The 21,140-nt window shown below is 35.9% G+C and overlaps 1 protein-coding gene across 4 annotated transcripts in view; it reads left to right on the forward strand.

Annotated features, from left to right (window-relative positions):
• Positions 1 to 21,140, forward strand: part of IBTK (inhibitor of Bruton tyrosine kinase) — a 52,985-nt gene that overhangs the window by 14,161 nt on the left and 17,684 nt on the right. For 2 of the 4 annotated variants that reach the window (XM_038176660.2, XM_072036247.1), the window contains 18 exons: positions 694 to 864; positions 2,060 to 2,177; positions 3,920 to 4,100; positions 5,323 to 5,446; positions 8,225 to 8,402; positions 9,554 to 9,728; positions 10,542 to 11,138; positions 12,343 to 12,429; positions 13,358 to 13,440; positions 13,532 to 13,569; positions 15,255 to 15,351; positions 15,730 to 15,831; positions 16,890 to 17,007; positions 17,825 to 17,885; positions 18,559 to 18,686; positions 19,470 to 19,582; positions 19,958 to 20,106; positions 20,488 to 20,651. In XM_038176660.2, coding sequence (XP_038032588.2) covers positions 694 to 864; positions 2,060 to 2,177; positions 3,920 to 4,100; positions 5,323 to 5,446; positions 8,225 to 8,402; positions 9,554 to 9,728; positions 10,542 to 11,138; positions 12,343 to 12,429; positions 13,358 to 13,440; positions 13,532 to 13,569; positions 15,255 to 15,351; positions 15,730 to 15,831; positions 16,890 to 17,007; positions 17,825 to 17,885; positions 18,559 to 18,686; positions 19,470 to 19,582; positions 19,958 to 20,106; positions 20,488 to 20,651 — 2,684 coding nt within the window. Of the gene's footprint in view, positions 1 to 693; positions 865 to 2,059; positions 2,178 to 3,919; positions 4,101 to 5,322; positions 5,447 to 8,224; positions 8,403 to 9,550; positions 9,729 to 10,541; positions 11,139 to 12,342; positions 12,430 to 13,357; positions 13,441 to 13,531; positions 13,570 to 15,254; positions 15,352 to 15,729; positions 15,832 to 16,889; positions 17,008 to 17,824; positions 17,886 to 18,558; positions 18,687 to 19,469; positions 19,583 to 19,957; positions 20,107 to 20,487; positions 20,652 to 21,140 lie in introns of all 4 variants that reach the window. The other 2 variants (XM_038176658.2, XM_072036246.1) reach the window with 1 other exon arrangement.

The raw sequence follows: 21,140 nt of genomic DNA on the forward strand, positions 1-21,140 counted from the left end.
GACAGATATGATGGCAATATAACTCAGATTTCAGTATCTTATCCTGTGTACCTAGTAGTGTGTATTTAGTTTACAGCACGATACTTCTAATTTTTAAGAATTACTAATATTGAGTATCTGGTAGAACTTGATACTCTGTTGCTGGATACTATGGTGAAGATTGGAGATCTCTTTTGAATGTTTTTTTAAAGAACACAGTTCTAGAAAATGAGATTTTCTTTTCAAAGGGGATACAAACTGTTTACAAAATGGGATGCTGCACAGTCAAATAAAAGAAAATTCCAGGTAGAGGGTATAAAGCGTCAAAGATACAGAACTGCTTCCTTATTCTGTGTAGTTTTCTTTGGATTATCCTGTATTTGGGTGGAAGGGAGAAACCATTATTGCTCACTGTAATTTAAAAACAAAAGATCTAACAGTTAATACACTTCTACCTTCCTCAAGATATAGTTCCCACCCTGATTTCAGGGCAGGTAGTTTAAAATCTCTCCCTTGATAGCAAAGGATGTGTTTCACATACCTCATGGAAAGTAATTTGTCTCATTGCATTGGATGTGGTAACTTTGTTAATGAGTATATTGTATTCTCACATCGATTTTCATCTGTATTTGAATATTTTGTGATGTTCTGTTTGTGTCATTGTAGTTAATTATGTGGCCAATGACTAATATAAAACTTTTTTTTCTTGTTTAGGTTCCAAGACTTGTGGAAGGCTTAGTTGGCCACCAGTGCTCCCAGATAGCAGCAGCTAAGGATCATACTGTTGTTTTAACAGAAGATGGATGCGTTTACACGTTTGGTCTAAATACTTTCCATCAGCTGGGTATTCTTCCTCCTCCTGCTAACTGCAATGTTCCCAGACAGGTAAAAATAAAATAACATCAGCCAAAAACTTGTGGCGTGGTTTAGTGTTGTTTTTTTTTTCTTTTCTTTTAACAGAAAGTGAAATAGAAGATGATATAAATAACTTTTAAAGTTTTTCAGGACAGTAGAATGGAATCTGAGTTCAGATAAAATCTGTAACTATACATCTCAATCTTAAATACTTACTTACCTATGTCCTGATTTACATCTCAGTTTGTAACCTGGAAAATGCTAAAGTTTTTAGTAGCAAGTACAATACGAGCTCCACTTTACGAAAACCTTTCCCCCCAAATAGTTTTGTAGCTGAAATGGACTAAGAATAATGAGTATGTATTACTTGAGACTAATAATCCTAAAACTTTTTGGATTACTGAATGATGGATCTAAGAGTTTAACATTAGTGTACTTTGCTGGAAGCGCTGATTCTGGAATTGTAGTACTTTGGGAAGAATAGAAACGGGGAGGAGAAATAACCAAAGAGAGCCCATGAGGCTTCAGGAGAGGTTAAATACTTGCAACTTCACTATATTTCTGTGCTTGATCTATATATATTTCTACAGGAAATAAGAATTATTTTACCTTTTATTGAAAAGAAGTTTGATCTGGAGTAAAAAAAAGTAAAATAAAATTGTACTGCTAGTATTATAAAAGTAGGGAATAATATTTGGCAAAACTGCAACCAGGTAGTGTTTTGGGGTACAGTGGGATGCCCTTCAGTTGTGTAATAATAGCTGCTTATCCACAGTATTTACTTTAATCTCCATCATCAAGAATTATCTGGAATACCAAATTAAGTTTGACATGTGGAATTAGTATTACAGTGTTCTGCAGTGTGTTTAGGACATTATGGCTTACAAGCTGAAACTTTTTTAATTGACACTTTAGCAGCACCTGAGTTGTCTTTGCCTGTCTTACACGTGTGCTGTGCAGTCCTGTTTGGCATCTTACATATGAAGACAGCCTAAGAAGATTAGATTCTAGTTCTGATGAGATACTGAAAAGAAAGATTTTTTTGGTCTCAAGTGTCCCACTTGACAAACTTCTGAAATAATCCTGACTTATTAGACTGTACATGGATACTGTACCAATACTGTATTCTTTATGACTTTGGGAGTTAAATGTCGTCAGAAGTTTGTACATGTGAAATTCACCCGTTGCTGCTTAATATTAAGATGTACTTTGGATTTGTGCTTAGGTTCAGGCAAAAAACCTGAAAGGTAGAATGGTGATTGGAGTGGCTGCAGGGAGATTCCATACAGTGCTATGGACTAAGGAAGCAGTGTATACCATGGGGCTGAATGGCGGCCAACTAGGTAAGGTAGAAGTGTTCTGAAAGTAAAACCCAGCCATTAAAAGATGTTACTCATACTAAAGCTGTTGTTTGCTTCTTACAACAGAAGCTTGGTTAAAGCTTTCTCTCTTTATTTTTTTTTTCCTCTTCCAATCTGGTGATTTCAAGCTTCCACACTTCTTTTGGAGAATATTTTTCATTACTGGCAATCACTTGCATTTTGAGATGATGGGAGCTAGTCTGACTCTAGCTCTGGTATTTGAGTTCTTTATAATTCGTTTTCTTCCTATGTATCTTGAGTGGTTCTGCTACTGAAGCCACTCAGGAAACAATGTTACTGTTTGTGTTGCAAATTACCCCAAGTCTCACTGATACTGTCCTTAATAAATCATAAACTAGCATTTATCAATCCTGCCTATGTCCTTTTTTTCCCTGTGCGCTGTAAACAAGCTACTGATAGCTTTTTGTATACTATCTTTTTGAAATAAAATGCTTTCCCGTATGTAGATTTTTTTTGAACATCATTACCAGAATCTTCACTTAATTCAATATAAGTCCGAAAGAAAGAAAACGTTTAAAAAAAAAATATTTTGCCAACTAGTGAACTTCCTAATTTATTGTACGAATGGGATATTTTAATTGCATTTGTCTCTTCTAATAAACAGATGTTGCAGTTTTGGTTTAGATTTTGCACTTCCACATTTCTGTATCTTTGTGCATACAAAACTTAGCTAGCTTGGTACTTAGTTAATGGTACTTAGTTAATCATTGTCGCTTCTGACATCAGGTTCAGACACTTTTGTATTCCTATTTAAGATTGAAAAGGCATGTGAAAAAACATGTCTGTCTGAGAAGTATCTTACTATTGCATATTTGTTCTATTTTTTTTTTTGATGCGTTTTTGTATATGCATCTATCACATTTCTTTGTGGTTGCGTGTGCTGTTGAGATTCTTCTGATATGCACATGGCCCAGTGCAGGACCATACGGAGACAGTAACTTGTATCATAAGTGGTATAGTTTTATCAGCTGGGAACCGTGATGGATCTGTGGTAATAAACTTTGTCCCTCTATAGGAAGTTTGGGCATAGCACTACCCTGTCAGAACAGGGCTGCTTTCATCTTTAGAGGTAGATCTGCTGCATATTCCTGGATTTTTGTACCCCAGTCCACTCTGTGGTGCAGACATAAGTGCATGCAAAGCAGGATTATGCTGTGTACCTTTTCATAGATTATTTGTTTTCGGATTCTTAATGCAGCAGAGCAGCAATGACCTGATTTTTTTTTTTTATGTTTTCGGAGTTCTTACATTACAACTCCAACCTTGTCTTTTCTTTCACATTAACTCCCAGCCTTTGTGCACTTAACAGCAATTTGTATTACAAGCTTGCTTAGTTTATTCCAATGGCTTTAATAACCTGTAATTTATGCCAGTGTGATAGTACTTCTAGTGTCATGAACTGTAATGTGATCAAACAAACTGTCTTTCTTTGGAATGAAAGGCAGTATGACTGTAGAGTCTAACCATATTAAATAGCTGGCCCTGTAGAATATGTCTTACTTTATTATTTGTATCAGATCTTGAATATTTTCTAGTATGTGTGGTGCATCTGATACCTGTCTTACTTTGAAGACAAATTATCTAACTACCGAGAAAGTCTTACAGAACTTAAAAAGTTCTTCAAAGTAGCGTGACAATGTCCTCTGAATGAACAATGTGTGGAATGTGAAATGATGCTTTTTGGGGTGGGTTGTATTTTCTAGGTTATCTGCTGGATCCTAATGGTGAAAAATGTGTAACTGCGCCTCGCCAAGTTTCTGCTCTGCACCATAAAGATACCTCTGTGTCCCTGGTGTCTGCAAGTGATGGTGCTACAGTATGCGTCACTGAAAGAGGAGATATATATCTGCTTGCAGACTACCAGTGCAAAAAGATGGCTTCAAAGTATGTGTAACTTATCTAACTTGTCGTGAATTATGAGGTGAAGATTTCACTGTAGTCTTATGCTTGCAACTATTTTAAAGACTTTTGTGTATAAAGTAGTGCTAATACAATGTTTCACCAAGTTTTCTTCATTTGCAGTTCTTACATATGAACTGGAGCCATCTTTTTTTTTTTTTGTTATTAGATGAGCCTAAGATCCACTCGTAGTACACCGAGGAAGTTTAGAAAAGCATATTAACAAGAAATATTCCATGCCGTGGGTTTTAAAATTTTGAAACTGGTATTTCTTGTTCATCTGTTGACCTCAGTTTGTATATATTTGTCTTGGCAGAGGCACTGAAGGTGTGCTGTTGTATTTAGTTATATTGTTATGATTTTGAGTCAGTAAGCTCTGTATTTAATAAAGAACATGTGGATGTATCACGCTACGCGGAGTAATTTTGGTTTGAAAGGGTGACCTTGTGAAGTCATCTGGTCCATGTGCTAAAACTGGAATGTAAAACCTGTTGAAGAAACTAGGCCTATGACTCATAAATTACTATTATTAAATCATAATGTCCCATTCCCTCTGACTTAGTTTACATTCACAATTCAGAAGAGGTGATTAACAAATTTTGACAGCTCCCAGTTATATCTTTTCAGCTACGATTAAAATTGTACCAATATTCATATACATGTGTTAGCTTAAGGGTTATTTTATACTTTATTTTTTACATGTTAAATAACAGTGCTGATACTTGGAAAAAACTTAACTCCATTTACTACAGTCTTGTATTAGGAAACTGAGAAGTGTTATCTTGCATGGTTCTGATCAGTTAAAAACAATGTCCCCAAAGAAAATGAGAAACAGCTTACTGGGATAGACTAGGTCTTTTAATAAAAACTGCTAAATAAAACTCTTAAGACTGTAGTCTTTGTAATGCTTAAAATCAAAGCTAAACCATACAGTGGTTTTTACTCATGGAATTTTGTGAAGAATGTGTGGATAAGATGCAACTTACTAAAAAAAAAAAAAAAAAGGCAAAAAATGCAGTCTACTAATGGTATTTTATTAGCAATTGTTAGCTATACCAGCAGGGGATAAGTAAACTTAAGTAGCTGTTCAGTGTCACTTCTTCAGCTTTTTTAAACTGTTTCTCTAAATGAGCGAACACATTTTATCATAGGAACAATATCTGTACATGAAGAAGAAATACTACTTTAATATTTTGTGTTCTTGCAGACAGCTAAACCTGAAAAAAGTTCTGGTTAATGGGGGCTGCTTGGAATACAAGGTAGATACCCAGCATCTTAAAGAAAATGGGGGTCAGAAGATTTGCATTTTAGCACTGGATGAAGCTGGAAGAGTAAGTTGTGTGCCTAAAATCGTAATTATATAGTAAGCTGCATAAATAAGCTGATTAATAAGGGTGAAACCATTTGGGCTCCCTTGGTGAGTCTGTGTTTTGATTTGAGAATTGAAGTGAAACTTACCTTGGGTAGGAATTTAAAATGCATGCTGAAATAATAACCAGATAACTGTATCTTTACTGTTCTACTTTAAACATAAGTTTGTGGTACAAAATCATTCATAGAGAATATGCAATTCATTAAAAAAAAAAGACTGTGGTATGAACTGTGAAAGTAATGTACAGTAGTTTATTTTTAAATCTGTAAACATCTGATGTCTTTTCATTGGAGGTTGAAGCTCTTTTACTTCTGCCTGCAGAAGTGGTTATAACATGCATGGTCTTTTTTCTTTCCTGTCTCCTTTTATCCTTCATCTCTGGTCACTTTTATACCTGCCAGAAACAGTTTTTGGATTACTTAGAAATAGCCTCTGACATGTTTGCTGAAAAGCAGCAGTTCTGTAGATATTGTCCCTTGTATTGCAGAGAGGTTACAGCTAAACCCAGTGAATAGCTTAGGATTTACAGCTAAATGTAGACACTGTGTTTTCTTAAAACTGCAGTAATATGGAAGATTTATTGTTTTCTTTCCTTGTTCTCTCACAGAGGAGTAGTTCATGGGGTACTTCAGTAGCCTTTTCTAGCATAGGTCTGTTCACTGGGAGACCTAAGCCTTCAGTGCCATCTAGTGGCATTTGAGAAAACATGTTGTTACTGAAGTGCTGCCTTCAAGAATGTTAAAAAGTGACTTTGTGTATCAAAATAGAGATCAGTGTGTGTATTTTCCTTTCTCTCATTGCATTTATTTGAATAGATCTTATCAGTTTATTAGGTCATTAGTTGTATCAGAGATGATAAACTGCCAGTTCAGTATTTGCTCATATGAGGCTTAGCATCTCTAGCATCTGTACTATTGGTAGTGCCCTTTTGACGTTTTTGTGATACTACTTTGACAGGGAGAAACTACTTATCTTCCTGCATCAGTGGAACTGTGCCAACCTACCTGGCATACTTCCCATGCTAAATGCTGGCAAATGCTAGGATTTGTGATTTAGTGATGTAGGCGTTACGGAGTAAAGAGAGGGATGGGATCTTAGTACTTCTTTTTCCTTAATCAACACTTCCTAGTCTAGTACTTTCTTCAGGAGAGTGCTTCTTAGCCAAGAGAAGAGAGGCCTTGGAGGGAATCTCAAGGAGGTTCCCTCTGAACATCAGGAAGGTTTTTTACTGTTAGGGTGACTGAGCATGGATGTAGGTTGTCCAGACAGATCGTGGAGTCTCACACCTTAAATATGGTCAAGCCATCTGGCCGTGGTTCTGGGCAGCCTGCTGTGGTTGGCACTGCTTGAGCAGAGCAGTTGGACCACTCTGATTCTGCAAGGCACAAGAGAGGGAAACAGGTCAGATTCCTTTGTCCCTTCCTTAGGTAGGTGTTGACAGACCTTTGCACCTCCTTCAATGGGATGTGAAGAAAGCCCAACTTTAGCACCACTGACGTCACATCTGGGCTTACTTTCCACAGGATTGTTGCTGTGTGTGTACTTCTTACATACATCCACAGCACACCTGTGTATGGGGTCCTGCTGCGCATGAAATCATGGAGTGGTTCGGGTTGGAAGGGACCTTAAAGATCATCCAGACCTGACCCCTTGCTGGGGGCAGGGACACCTCCCACCAGCCCAGGTTGCTCAAAGCCCCATGCAGCCTGGCCTTGAACACATACAGGGATGGGGCATCCACAGCTTCTCTGGGCAGCCTGTGCCAGGGCCTTGCCACCCTCTGAGTAAAGAATTTCTTCCTTATATCTAATCTGAAATTACCCTCTTTTAGTTTAAAGCCATTACTCCTTGTCCTATCCCTGCACTCCCTGACAAAGAGTCTCTCCCCAGCTTTCCTGTCAGACAATTTTAGCTATTGGAAGGTTGTTCTAAGCTCTCCCCAGAGCCTTCTCTTCTCTAGGCTGAACAACCCCAACTCCCTTAGCCTGTCTTTATAGGAGAGGCGCTCCAGCCCCTTGATCATCTTTTAGGCCCTTGTCTGTACTCATTGTAATAGGTCCATGTCCTTCTTGTTCTGGGTGCCCCAGAGCTGAATGCAGGACTCCAGGTGGGGTCTCATGGGAGCAGAGCAAAGGGAGCTCAGTGTACTGGCCATGATTCTTTTCATGCCTGTAATCCTTCATGTTTGTATTGAATGTTTTCTTGTTTATATTTAATTATAGCCTCCACTGCAGAACCTTGGATGCTACAGAGAAACTTAAGATTTTTGTCAAATAATTAGCAAGAAATGTTTTATGTTTTTGCTCTGTTAGCTTTGAATTTGACCTGATTTCTAAGCAAACCAGGGGAAAGAACTTGTAAATCAAGAACTGGATTAAGCTTGTTGCTTAACTCGACTTGTTACCTTTTGCTGTCCATACTGAAATAGCAGTAAAAACTGTCCTGTAAATAAATGATACAAAAATGTTTAAATATTCAGAGCAGCTTTTCAAATGCCCTTTGTGGGCAAATGGATTAGATATCATAATAGGGTTTTCCAATTTTACTTGTAGGTTCTTTGTAATAGATGCTTATAATGTTTTAGGATAAGATTTTAGAGGACATTGTTCTCTTTTTATATGTGACTTTGAGGTGGCACATTCTTTTGTTTAAAAAATACTGTGTTGTATAATATTAACTGTCTTTATATTGTATGGGTGTTTTCCCGTTCTCTGAAAAAATGGTACTGATGTTACAGGTTTTTTGCTGGAAGTCGTCTAACAATTCCATGAAGCAATGTCGTTGGGTGTATGGCCGGCAAGTCTTCATGTCTGATGTTGCTTTAAATAAGAATGAAATGATGTTTGTCACCCAGGATGGTGAAGCCTTTACTGGCAAGTGGCTGGAAGAAGGGAAAAAAACATCAGAAAAGAAAGGTTAGTTACGACTTGCTAATTTGAAGTACTTAAAATCAATAAAAATGTTTGATTAAACTTTTACAGTCTGTTTCCTGCTGCTTGATCTAATGGTACTGTGTGTCAAGTTCTTTCTTTTCTCCATGGTTGGTACACTGACCACTACTGTTTTCTTTCATCAGTAATCCTAAGGCTTACGCTTTGGTTAACCTTCAGGTGGAGATTTCCAGGAAGAAGAGTACTTCTAAAAAAATCAGTGATAGTACAAGTGTCCAGCATAACAATTTTGTCACACATTAAATGACCAGTCCTAGAAAACTGGCATTGAATTAAAAGAGGAGCATGTACTTGCTTGTCACTGCTCAGCTGGTGAAACCTTACTTTGCTTCACAGACCCTTATCTGAAAGTAGTATGGTCTCCAGAGCAGTTTCTTCCTTATTCACTTGGCTCATATTGCTGAGAAGAGGTCCTAATGGATAGTTTTTCTGTGAAGAACATACCCCTCTGCTACAGGACAGGATTTTAATTGAAACTGTGGTCTCTATTTATTTAGATGTCTTAAAAACCTGTAGATAACAATGAATCTACTCCCAACCTGGGATGTATTTGAGCTTTACAGATTTATTTTGTAGTTCTGCCTTGTTTGATACCTAGATTCCGTCTTTAGTTTTATGCAGAAATGGGCTTATTTTTTGACAGCAAGAAAATCCTCTTGCTCATTGCAGAGTTGCGTACTAGTTTTGTTCTGTCATTACTTTCCTTTATTCTACATCATACAGTGATTCCCAAACACACCTTTTTGCATTCTTTGTCCTGGTGCTGCTATATATCTGTAGGCGCTCTGTTCTTTCTGCTTATTGATGTTCGTTTTGTAGCTTTAGTATCTTTAAGGAAGCTTCAGAATCAGATCTGTTGACTGGGTGAATGCTTAGGTGACGTTCTGACTGCTTTGCAGTAAAGGAGAGCTTTCTATGTATTACTGTTTTTTGAAAGTTTTAATAAACATGTTGATATGTGAGCTGAAATCTTCAGCGTAGTCCAGACTTTATCAGTGACTGCATCAGTGGACTTGAAGGCAAGATTTATGACTTCTGTAGCAGTTGCACATTTTAATTAGCTTGACCATTTTGTGTTCTTCTTCACATCTTTTTTTTTTTTTTTTTTTAAGCAGAACTTGTATCAAGCCCTCAGAATGCTTCTTGTGAAACACCTTCTTCATCCGAAACAAACAGTGTGTATGAAAGAATTCGACTTCAGAAACTTACTTTTGTCCACCGGGCAGTTAGTGTTGCTACAGATCCTAATGGATGCAACTTTGCTGTTTTACAGTCAGATCCTAAAACCAGGTATATTTAAAATACCAATGAATGTATTTCTTCCTCTGTGTGTCTGTGCATGTGATAACAATTAAATTGTTCTGCTTTTCAAAAAAGCCTAATTTTCAGCTCATAAAGAAGTCACAGTATGTGCAGTTATCTATACTGCCAGAGAATAGCACTTGTTAGTGATCAGCTATGTTATACAAATGAATAAGCTGAGTTCTTTGAGTAATTAAGATAGGTAGCATTGATATCTTATCTGAAGAGTTTAAGGCGAGCATTTACAATGTAGTTCTTAAGTTCTTAATACACTCTGAGAGCTAAGCACTGTAAAAATTCATCCATTCATCAACTTCTAAATGAAAGCGAAAAGTGGATCTCTGTTTGGAAAAATGAATAGACTACTGAATTATGTTCCTTGCACTCCTGTAATAGTTTCTAATATATCTGACACAGGAGTAGATATTAGCTTTTTTCCTATTGCTTTGAACTGTAATGTGAAATACAGCAAATATTTGTGTCCTGTTGTTGGAAAATTGAGAGAGATCTGAAAATACATGAATACAGGCTTAATTATGAAGATGAAATGCTGGTTTTGATATTCTGAAACGATGGATTTTACGTACGTGGTTTAATAGTCTAAGTAGCATATTATTGGTTCTTCTAGTAAAGAATAAGACATGAAATTGATTAGTCTAGCAATGTAAGAAAATAATAATAAAAAATGATAAAAAAAAAAAAAAAATGAGAACACCCTCACAGCTCTTCACTAACTGTACTGTGTAAAATTTTATGGGATTGTAAAAGGTAGATTTTCTTATGGGATTAATTTTTTTCTAGTCTCTATGAAATTCCAAGCGTGTCATTATCAAGTTTTGGAGAGGATTTTGGCAAGCTGTTAAATGAAACAGATGAAATGGACAGCATCCATGATGTGACTTTTCAGATTGGCACAAGAACTTACCCTCTGCACAAATACATCTTGGCTGTACGCTCTGACTTCTTCAAGAAGCTGTTTGTTTCCAGTGATGATCAACTAGACACTCCAGATGTCTACCGTAAAGATGAAGATGCTGTTGGATGTGACCTTTATGTAATTGAAAAAGTTCATCCAGATCTGTTCGCATACCTTCTGCAGTTCATTTACACTGATACTTGTGATCTTTTGACTAATGGTTATAAACCAAAAATCCTGCATAAAGAAAAATCAGAAGAATATGAGAATACTTTAATTTCTAACCTGAACAAAATGAGCTTCGAAGAAGATATTAACAGAAAGTCTGCATTTGAAATTTACAGAAATAATCAAGTGCAAGTTCTAAATGAAAAACAGAAGAACAAGTCTAAAAAAGGCAAAATTGTTCGTGAGGAATCTAACCTCATAAAAATGCTGCAAAGTACTGCAAAAAAATTTGGACTCAGCAATTTAAGTGGAAGGTAGGTGAAAGGAAATATGTTTATATTCTGGCAAACGCTTCGTGGCGTATTATTTAAGCTGATTTAACTTGTTATTAAAGTTGAAGACTAGTTAGGGTTGCTGAGTCTGCCTTTTTTGCTTTATGTTTTTAAGTCTAAAAGCTTACAGCATAGGCTATGTCACCTCTTTGAAGCACTGTCAGTTTGTTCTGATCTTCTTTCGTAAGACAAAGCATACATGACTTCTTCGAATAATGTCAGAAGCAGACTTAGTGCAGTCCTGTACTTAAAGCAACATTTTCCAGTAAGCTTCTACATGCTGTGAATGTACTGTTGGCCCTAATTCTAAAGGCCAAGACTCAACATCTGATGCAAATGACCTGACTTTCCAAAATGACTATCGTAAAACATCTCTTTTGTAAGAGTCAGCTGATCTGATTGAGTTTTGGATTGATGGATTTCTATGCTGTGGTCCATAGTCTACCACTTTTTTCCACAGACAATTTTGCCTTGTTTTATTTATTTACTTTGTCCAAATTCCTGTTTAACTGATGCACTCTTAGTGTTGAAACTAATGGAAATGATTTCAAGTATCTCTGTAGAATTACGTTACTCATTTTTTTTCCTGCATTTGTCTTTCTGTTTTGGAGGAGGTAATGAGGTGTTTTATGGCAGTTGTCTTCACTGTATGTTTCACAAACACTGGAATTAATCAGCAAAGATGTAAAGCTGCTGCTAAATCTGAGTTTCCAAGTAAAATTGCCGTGATAAAACACTTTCTCATTAAAAGTATATTGCTGCGTAATCCACCAGCAACACTCTTGCATCTTCCCCATTCCAACTCAAAATCTTTTTTATAAATTAGGATGTTAAAAAGCCTATGCTGAAACATACATCTCTTCCACACCACTGTCTTTGCTCAGATAACTGACTGGTAGTAGAATATATAACTCTTAGATTTTTGGCTGTGTGATATTGGACTTTGGCCTTAAGTATAGCTTAAGTATAGTGTTCACTAAAGATAAATAATAGTGCTGAGGTGTAGAAAGGTCAGTTATATTTTACAACTGGTCCTTTGCAGTTTTCTGTGAAAAATGGTTTTAATTCTTTTTCATGTTTACAATAGTAGCCCACTGAAGTGCTATTAATTCTTGAAACTGTTTTTCTTAATAGTTTAGACTGTATAGTAATCATATTACTTATAACTGATATTAATGGTTTGCAGATTGGATGGAGTCAGATTAGAAAATGGAAAAATTAATGTTATCAACAGGAAGAATGGGAACAAACTGAAGTTTAATCAGAAGAAATGGTAAACATTTAAAATTAAGTTTTCCTCAGCTCTGCCATCTTCTTCTTCTGTTGTCTCATTACCTGTTAAGTGTATGCTAAAGTTGATTAGCCATGTTTTTAGCTTCTGGTGTAGCCTTGTCCGCTTCACGGTGATGGGTATTTAGAAGTTCTCTGTAGATACCCTGATCTGTGATTTGGTAATCTGGGATTGGTTATATATAGTATATTTTGGCTTCTTTCTCCTGTATGTAATTATGTTCTGTTGATTAACTGTCATAGAATACTATTGCCAGGAGAAATTTTGTGGGTAGTTTGACTTCTTGCAAATATGCTTGCTATGACACTGAGATTACATGGATTTGGAAATAAGCAAATGTGTGATGTCCTTTTCTAAGGAGAAAAATCTCTGGAATATCTTTCAGTAGAAGAAATTCATTACCCTTATAAAAGGGCTCATTGTTCTTTAATTCCCTTGGTATGATTGGCTTGAATAGCCTGCTTAGGTAATTAATAAAAACTATGTTGTGCAAAAGTAACTTTTTTTTTTAAAGAAGTAGGGTTACTTTACTTTCAAAATGCTTTGCCAAAGCTTGTAGTAGGTATTAATTTAACAGAAATAACTAACTTAATATAGACCACTTGAGATTAACTAAAATTAGCCATAATTAATTTGGTTGTAGCTGTTTGGAATAGTAATTGGCAAAGTTCTGAAGGGAAAAACCTGAGATGGGATTACTGCCTTTTGTGAACCTTTTCTTTGCCCAAAAAACCCTTCTCCCTTGAAACTATCATATCTTTACTGTTAGGTTCATTTTATTTAATGTTATTAAAATTCAGATGTATTTTATGTGAAGTTCTAGCTTGCTCAAGTAAGAATGTATTTGTATAGTATACAATTGACAGTCTCCTGAACAGTCACAGTTGTGATCCTGTTAAATCTCTTCTAGCTCATACGTCTGTGATGTGACCCTGAAATCTTCAGATGGAAAGGAATTCCCATGCCATAAGTGTGTACTTTGTGCAAGACTTGGTATGTGTCTCTCTTTTTGTTAAATATATATTTTTTTATTATTTTAAACTGAACTTTTATTGCATCTTCAACTGAAATCCTTTCTTTACAGATTATTTTCACAGCATGTTAAGCAGCTCATGGATTGAGGTAAGCTTGCCAATAAATGTGTGTGGTAGTATGTTTTGTAACAGCAAATAAGTGACAGCTTTTCAGTTTTTTCTAGACTAATGTGTCTTCAATAATGGGGAAAGGGAAGGTCTGGATTCTTAGCTTCTGTTTACAAGGAAAAAAACATGTTTGGTTAATTGACGTTTGTACTGTTGATTTTGTGTTATATGAGAATAATAAATGTAAGAATATATATCAAAGGAGATCAAATTATTACTTTGTTTGCAGTTTATTTTGAGCTAGTTCATAGGTTGATGCTGGCCTGTTCTTACAAGATACTGATGCCTTTGGTTGTATTATCATATCTTTTTTGTGAAAGATCTTACAATATAAGTAGTATGCATTATTGAATAGCTTTTCGTAAATAGTGAGTGAAAGGTACAGTAAAACTGAAAGTCACTGTGTAGAATCTCTATTTGACTTCTACTGTTAATAGAATAGAGCATATCAAAGGCTATTCCACTAAAGTCACCAGATGCTGATTCAAAAGGTGTTGGTATTCTATATGTCTTAGTTTCTATTTGCTAGTTGTCTGTCAGTGTCTTTCTGTTCATGAACATTAGGATTTTACTAGATGCTTCTGTTTAAGCGTCTGAATACTATTGATAATTTTTAGTGGATGAGTGGAAAGATGTAGATGGATGAGCGTTTTTCAGAGACTGAAAGCTGAAGGAATGTTCAAGACTTTTCTCAACTTTCTGTAGCTTTTTGCCAATACTTGAATCTAAAAACCTGGTGAAATACTGGCAGCTTTTTGCTGAGTAACAGAACTTTACAAATCATTTAAGTTGCTGTGCTGCCTCAGTCATCCGTGAGAAAACTTATCTGAAACACTGGGAGATAAGTGATTAAAAAAAGTGTTGAGCGTCTGTGTTGGTGATGGCTGTATCAGCTGTATGTAGATTGTCAGTTGTCTATTATTTCATAAGCAAATCTAAATCATACTATATTCATAAGTAAATCTTTTGTGAATCAAGTGCTCTAGTTGTTGCATAAAAATCTTAATGTCTGTATGAGTTTTTTAAACCTAAGGTGGGAAATATGTCAGTACCCGTAGCGCATTCTTAAGCAAAAGAAATCTTTTAGTATCAAACTTTGTTTCAGCACTGACTGAAATAAAGAAGTTGTTAAGCAGTGACATTGAATAAACTTGAACGGTGACAGTTACATGATTTAATGGCTAATGTTTGCTCATACAAAAGCTTTGCCTATGTGGTTAGAATGGTTCTTCAAATGAACAGTTTGATGAAGACCTTATTTTCTGTGGGATTAACAGTAAAAGCTAAATTAACCTTACAATTCTTTTCTTAAGTGGCAACTTGTGATTTCACTAGATCTCCTACCTTGAAAGGAAGGGAGTTCAGTTCTTTACTTTTAAACAGTTGTGGGTAAAATAATTAGTTATAAGAGGATTGTTAGAGAAGACCCTCGAACTGACAGAAAGCACTGAGCAATTTCCTGGTTATGCAGAAGTCTGGGCCGACTTAATTGTTCTGCTTCAATTAGTTCTTAAAGAACTTGAAGAGATTTTGTCCAAATGCTTAAATAATTGTTTAACATGGAAAATGTGAACCTCTGCTAAATATAATTAGTCTTACTTCTTTATTTTATTCTAAGTAGTCAACTTATTTTACCCTTTTTTTCCCTCTCCTTTTGCATTTTAGGCTTCCTGTTGTTCTGCTCTGGAAATGCCAATCCATTCTGACATACTGCAGATAATTATAGATTACCTGTATACAGATGAAGCTCTTGCAATAAAAGGTGCCAGTAACATATTTTCAACTCAACTGCAGTTCCTGTATGTTTTATATTTTTAAAATAGAAATTCCATTCTTGCATTGAAGGTTTATGTAGAAAATCCAAATTGGTATGTCTTTATTTTGAGACTGTTTACCCCGAGCTTTGTTGTACCTTTTTTTCCCAGTTTGTCAGACACTCCAGTTTCCCTTTTCCCTTCTTCTTTAGCTTTAAAAAATAAATAAATCACTTTATGCTTTCCGATTTAATTCCTTGTGTTGTTAAAATCCCCAACAGAATTGGCAGAGCCAGTACATTTGTCTCCAGCTAAAATCTTGCTGAAGCTCTGTGTGTTAGTTGTTCATGACTTGCCCCCATTGTCTGTGATGCTTTGTTTTCCAGATTCTCAAAATGTGGAATTCATATGTAATGTTCTTGTGGTAGCAGACCAGCTACTTATATCCAGACTAAAAGAAATGTGTGAAGTAGCCATTGCAGAAAAACGTGAGTTCTTCCACTTCTGCTATAATGTTCAGAGATGAAAATACACTTTTTTTTTTTTTTAGATATTAAAGTTCTTGCCTTTTCTTCTTTATCTCAGCATAGAATTCCTTGCTTATATTTCTTTGCTGTGGTTACCTTCTGCCGTTAATTGCACAGTGCTAACTGTTGCTTCTTTAGTTTGGGTGAGGTTCAGGATTAGCATAATCAGTATTTATTTAAGCTTCCTTTTCTTCATTTCACCATCTTCAATTATTTAAAAAAAAAAAAAAGGAAAAAAAATCATAACAAAAACCAAACTTTCATCAGAGCTTTACTTCTGCCAATTTCTGTTTTCATTAAATTCAAATTTCTTGTCTTTAAAACATTACAAAATTTATTTTATTTCTATTTCTGTCCTTGCATTGAGTTCTCCTAGGTCTTCTGTTTAGTTGATGCAATAGTGTTCCTACATAGCTATGAAGATCTGTCTCTTCTAGAAAACATTAGATGTTGCTCAGCTTCATATGCAAAGTCAGCATACAATTTTTGCTTGTCATTTCTTGATGACTTCCCTTTTCCCCCCAGCTTTTTTTTCCTTTCTCCCACCTAAAGGGAGATATGGAGATTAATGAAGAGTTCTATGCTCTGTATATGAAACTTGCAGTTTTTAACTTTTTTTCCCCTTTATAGTGATCCACTGAATTTCAATATACTGAAATTAATTTATAGGTAGGACCTCTATATTTCTGTGAAGTAGCCTTTGCATTCAAGCTGCTATGAAGTTATGTGGAGCTTGCTGTAGTTTATGACTATTTGAGCATTAGTGTTTTTTCTAGGAAGGAAAAATATTTCTTTTCTTGATGTTTAATTAACTTGTTTTTGCTGTGCAACAAGTCTGAGAAAATGCTACATGAGATAGCAATGTTTTCCTGTTTGCTGTGATTCTATTTAGGGTTGTGGTGTAGTGGGGGATATTGGTGGTAGGGGAGCGGTTGGACCAGATATCTTGGAGGTCTTTTCCAATCTTATCCAGCCTCCATGATTCTATGAGTTTAGTTTGTTGTGTTTTCTCTTTGCAGTTACTTTAAAGAATGCTGCTGAGCTGCTGGAGTTCTCAGCAATGTATAATGCTGAACAGTTAAAACTGTCCTGCCTGCAGTTCATAGGACTCAATATGGCAGCTTTGCTTGAAGCAAGGTAAGGAGAGACGCATACATGTTTGTGTACTAGCTGTGTAATTCAGATATTGCAAAAAGGCAGCTTTTGAAAGAACTAGAAGGAACAGTTACATGTTGATGTGCAACTGAATGCTGCTCGTGTAAAGGAAGGCTCATTTTTGCCAAACAGAGACAGAAACTAATTACATATCTGTATGTACTCTACAAGTACAAAAAACTCTTACAATCTTGCATGAAAAGCCTGAATTAGGGGGAGAAACTTCTCTTTACATCTTCATACATATGAAATCATACCCAGTCATTAATAGGTAGCAAGAATTCTGATCTGGTTGACCTGAGACAAAATTTAGCCATTATAGCCTTGGGCAAGGAGAGCCGTTCATGCAGGCAAGACAGAATTTTGCTGCAGAACTTGTTGTAGTATTACTTTCTGGCATAAATGTCAGAGGATATTGTGGCTGAGTTTTACAGAAGAATTTGCTTAGACTGGGATGTTAGATATGTGTCTTTCTGCCACAGATCTATGCAGAAACAGGTAAGGCAATAATCAGTTCATAGTAATCCAACTACGTAGGTCTGTGTTGGCTGTGGCTTTAAGGAAATGCAGACTGTCTGGAAAGGTTAGGGTTTTAATCCTGCCTTATAACAAGAGCATTAACTAGTTTATACTTCTATTTGTGTGACTACTATGGATGTGTAATAATGCATCTAAGTGAGATTTATTTAGGACATGCATTTGAGCTTTTCATTAATGTAATTTTTATTTTTATCTTTTTCAAGCTAAACCTACCTTAAAAGCTTGAAAAAGCAGTATTTGTTTTTTGCTTATTTTTAAGGACTCTGGATGTCTTAAGTGATGAAGTTGTAAAGGATCTTTCTATTTATTACAGGAAAATGGTAAGTTGAACAACTTGAGTGTAAGGTGCTCAGGTTTAAAGTGAGAACAGGTAATGGGTAATACATACCTGCAGGGTCTATAGGTGACAGGTTGCAAGTGGAACATATGACTCAAAAAATGAAGGCTAGCTGCTGCTATTACCACTCTCATGGAGCTCATTGCCTTATTTATTAGCCATCGCTACAACAGTATAGTCCTATAAATCCTTTAAAATATACCTTAAATGTATGAAATGTTCTTTAACAGTTGTTGTGTGGGGAAAAATTAAGGAAGATTTGTGGAAAAAGACATCCCTTAGAAGAAACAAAATCAGTGAAAAGTACAGTGTTCTCATTAGATCTTAAGGGTAATGAGAAAAATAATGTGAAAATTGAACTTCCATACGTAAGGGTCTAAGCAAATTCTAATTTGTTCATACAAACCTGAAGCATCATTTGTCAGGAGTTATAGGTTGTTTAAACATGTATACATTCTGAGTCTATCACTTAAATGAAAGAATTCTTCTGTTCTACTTAGAGAAGTAACTCAAGTTTATAAGCTGGTTAAATAACCAGTTACTTAATCTATAAAAATGTTCTAAATAACTGTCATTTTTGGTCCTTCCACAAGAGATCAATTATTTACTAGCAAGCAATTTAAGAGCAACGATTTTAACAGCTTTTACAACTACAGATTCCAGCTATGGTCAGGAGGGTAATTACTCCATATCCAGATGGACCTGATTTGAGTTCTTTTGAGCCTGAAGATGGAGAGAACTTTGTTTTTTTAAAGGAAGAAATGAATACAGAACAAAATTCTCAGTAAGTATCTGTTTTACATCAACATTAGTAACTAAGTGAGGTACATATGGTATTTATACCCCTTTGTATGGTGCCTGACTGACTCCCTGGGTAGGGAAATTTTCTTTTAAAAAGAAAAATATTTTAAGGTTACAGTATTGATGCAGGAATGAATAGGTTTATATATATATTTATCCCCCCAAAGTAGAGAAGAAGTTGGGGTACTGTAGCTGTGGTTCATTTAATTGTGAATTTCTAGTAGTATTGTTAAAATAAAGAGTCCTTTCATTTGATTCTGTTGTCCCTAATATTGTAGGATACGTTGGAACGACTGACATTCTGGTTACATGACCACATACCTACTCTGTTGTAGTGGTAGTGCTAACATGGTGTCAGTATCTGTGCTGGGCATAAAGAGTTACTTCGCTTTCTGCCAGTTGTTGTGATGTGTAGCAAACTTAATCTGACCTAGGTGGCAGTGCCAGCCTATGCAGCTGCTGTATCTTCCACTGTCTCAGCAGAAGTGTTTGTGCAGTGGAACATATCAGAGACTAGATCCACATAAGAGAATTTTTCTTTTCCTCCTATTTTTTTTCCCCATGAATCATTTAGTAAATATTTATGCCAACACATGAACAAGGGTAATGCCGGAGGAGGAGGAAGCAGCTAGTGACAGCTGATGGGAGCAACTATTACTGCTTAAAGTATAAGCACGGCTGTTGCCTGAAAAGCTTGACATTGATTCTTCTGAGGCTAGACTTCCTTGATGGTTTAATCCATCTTGTATTTTTCTGTTTTTAACAGGGAAGCCCTTTTCAAAAGAGCAAAAACTAAGGCAAAAAAGAAGCCACGGAAACGCTCTGACAGTTCTGGGGGATATAATCTATCAGATATTATTCAGAGCCCAGCCTCCACAGGTCAGTAGGAAAGAGTTTCCTTTCAGGTATAAAAACAGAGCATAAAGTTTAACATCCAATGCAATTTTTATACTTCAACCATTAAAACTTGCAAAGATCATTTGTCTTCTAGTAAACACCACAGCTGAATTTGAATAGTGAATTCCTAAGACTAAGTTATTTAAAGGGATGGTTGTCATCTTAAGCTTGTTTTCTGTAAGTTTTCTGTAAAAGCATGGGTTTTGTAAAAACAGCGCTAACGGACGCTTTAATGTAACAAATTATTTATTTTTTACCCATGCTATGTAGTTAATAATTTTTGCTTTGCCTTTTTTAAGCATTGTTTAGTCCTGCTTTCATGATATAATAGTTTTACTTCCTGTTCTTATTTCTTAGGCTCCATAAAGCTGGATAAAACTAACTCTGTAGAATCGCTTCCAGAACTCCTAACCTCTGACTCTGAAGGTAGTTATGCAGGAGTGGGTAGCCCCAGAGACTTGCAGTCCCCTGACTTCACAAAAGGATTTCATCCAGAGAGGACTGAGGTTGGATCTATTTGTTCCTAGCAATTTATTTTTATGTTTATCTAATCCATCAAAAGCAGGGCTTGCATCTTTGGAGTGTTTCTGAGAAACTGTCATCCTTGAGACGGAGAGACTTGCTTAACTGGCAAAGAAAAATCATTTTAAGTTAATTCTGCCTACATTAAGTGTTAGAGCTTTAGAAATGAACATCTCAGTAAATATTCCGTTAACAAGATGGACTTAGCTTGATTCAGGGTGAAGTGCGAAGTAAAAAAAAAAAAAAGGGGGGGGGGGAGAGGGGTACAAATAATAGCCTGAGCAAGGATTCACTTTTTTCTGAGGGGGAAAAAAAGTGAGAATATTTGGAGAATATTCATGCAACATTTTTTGGTCTTTTTTTAGATGAAAGACAAAGCATGTAGTCAGCCCATGAAAGCCTCTCAACCTAACAAGGAGATGAAGTCATACAGGGGATCGTCAGCAGTGGTACAGTCTGTTCCACAGTTCATTCCCAGTACCAAAAACAACTCTGCAACCTCTCCCAATTGGGTAGCAACCAGTTTCAGGTGGAGTAATAGTTGTAACCTGTAACCTATGTAGTTGTAACCTAAGTTACAGTCAGTAGTCTTCATTTGCTGGTGAATGCTATTGCCTGCAAAGTTAATTGATCTCAAAATGATCATAAGTTACTTGGCACATGTATTAAAAATGTTGGTAGCTTTATTGAACTGATATTTATTCTTCGAGAATTTTTCTTTGAGAAAAGCTAACTTTGAGTTTTACCAGTCTAGACTTGTGCAATCCTATTTTAAAGAGGCCAGCTTCATTAACCTCTTGTATAATACTTGGCAGTTTTCTGTCAGATGATGCTTGAAGCCGTTGAAAGCATTATTGTACTTTGGCATTTTTAAGCCATTCCTTTAAACTTAAACGGTCTGTGAAAATCAACACCTCAGCTTTAACTGGTACAGTAATGAAATAATTGAATATGAATTTTTTTAATCTGTAGTAGTATCTACAGAGCAGCAGTACTCTAATGGGCTGAAGTTCTGTCC

The sequence above is a fragment of the Anas platyrhynchos genome, chromosome 3 (assembly GCF_047663525.1).
Source record: "Anas platyrhynchos isolate ZD024472 breed Pekin duck chromosome 3, IASCAAS_PekinDuck_T2T, whole genome shotgun sequence".
Classification (NCBI taxonomy): domain Eukaryota; kingdom Metazoa; phylum Chordata; class Aves; order Anseriformes; family Anatidae; genus Anas; species Anas platyrhynchos.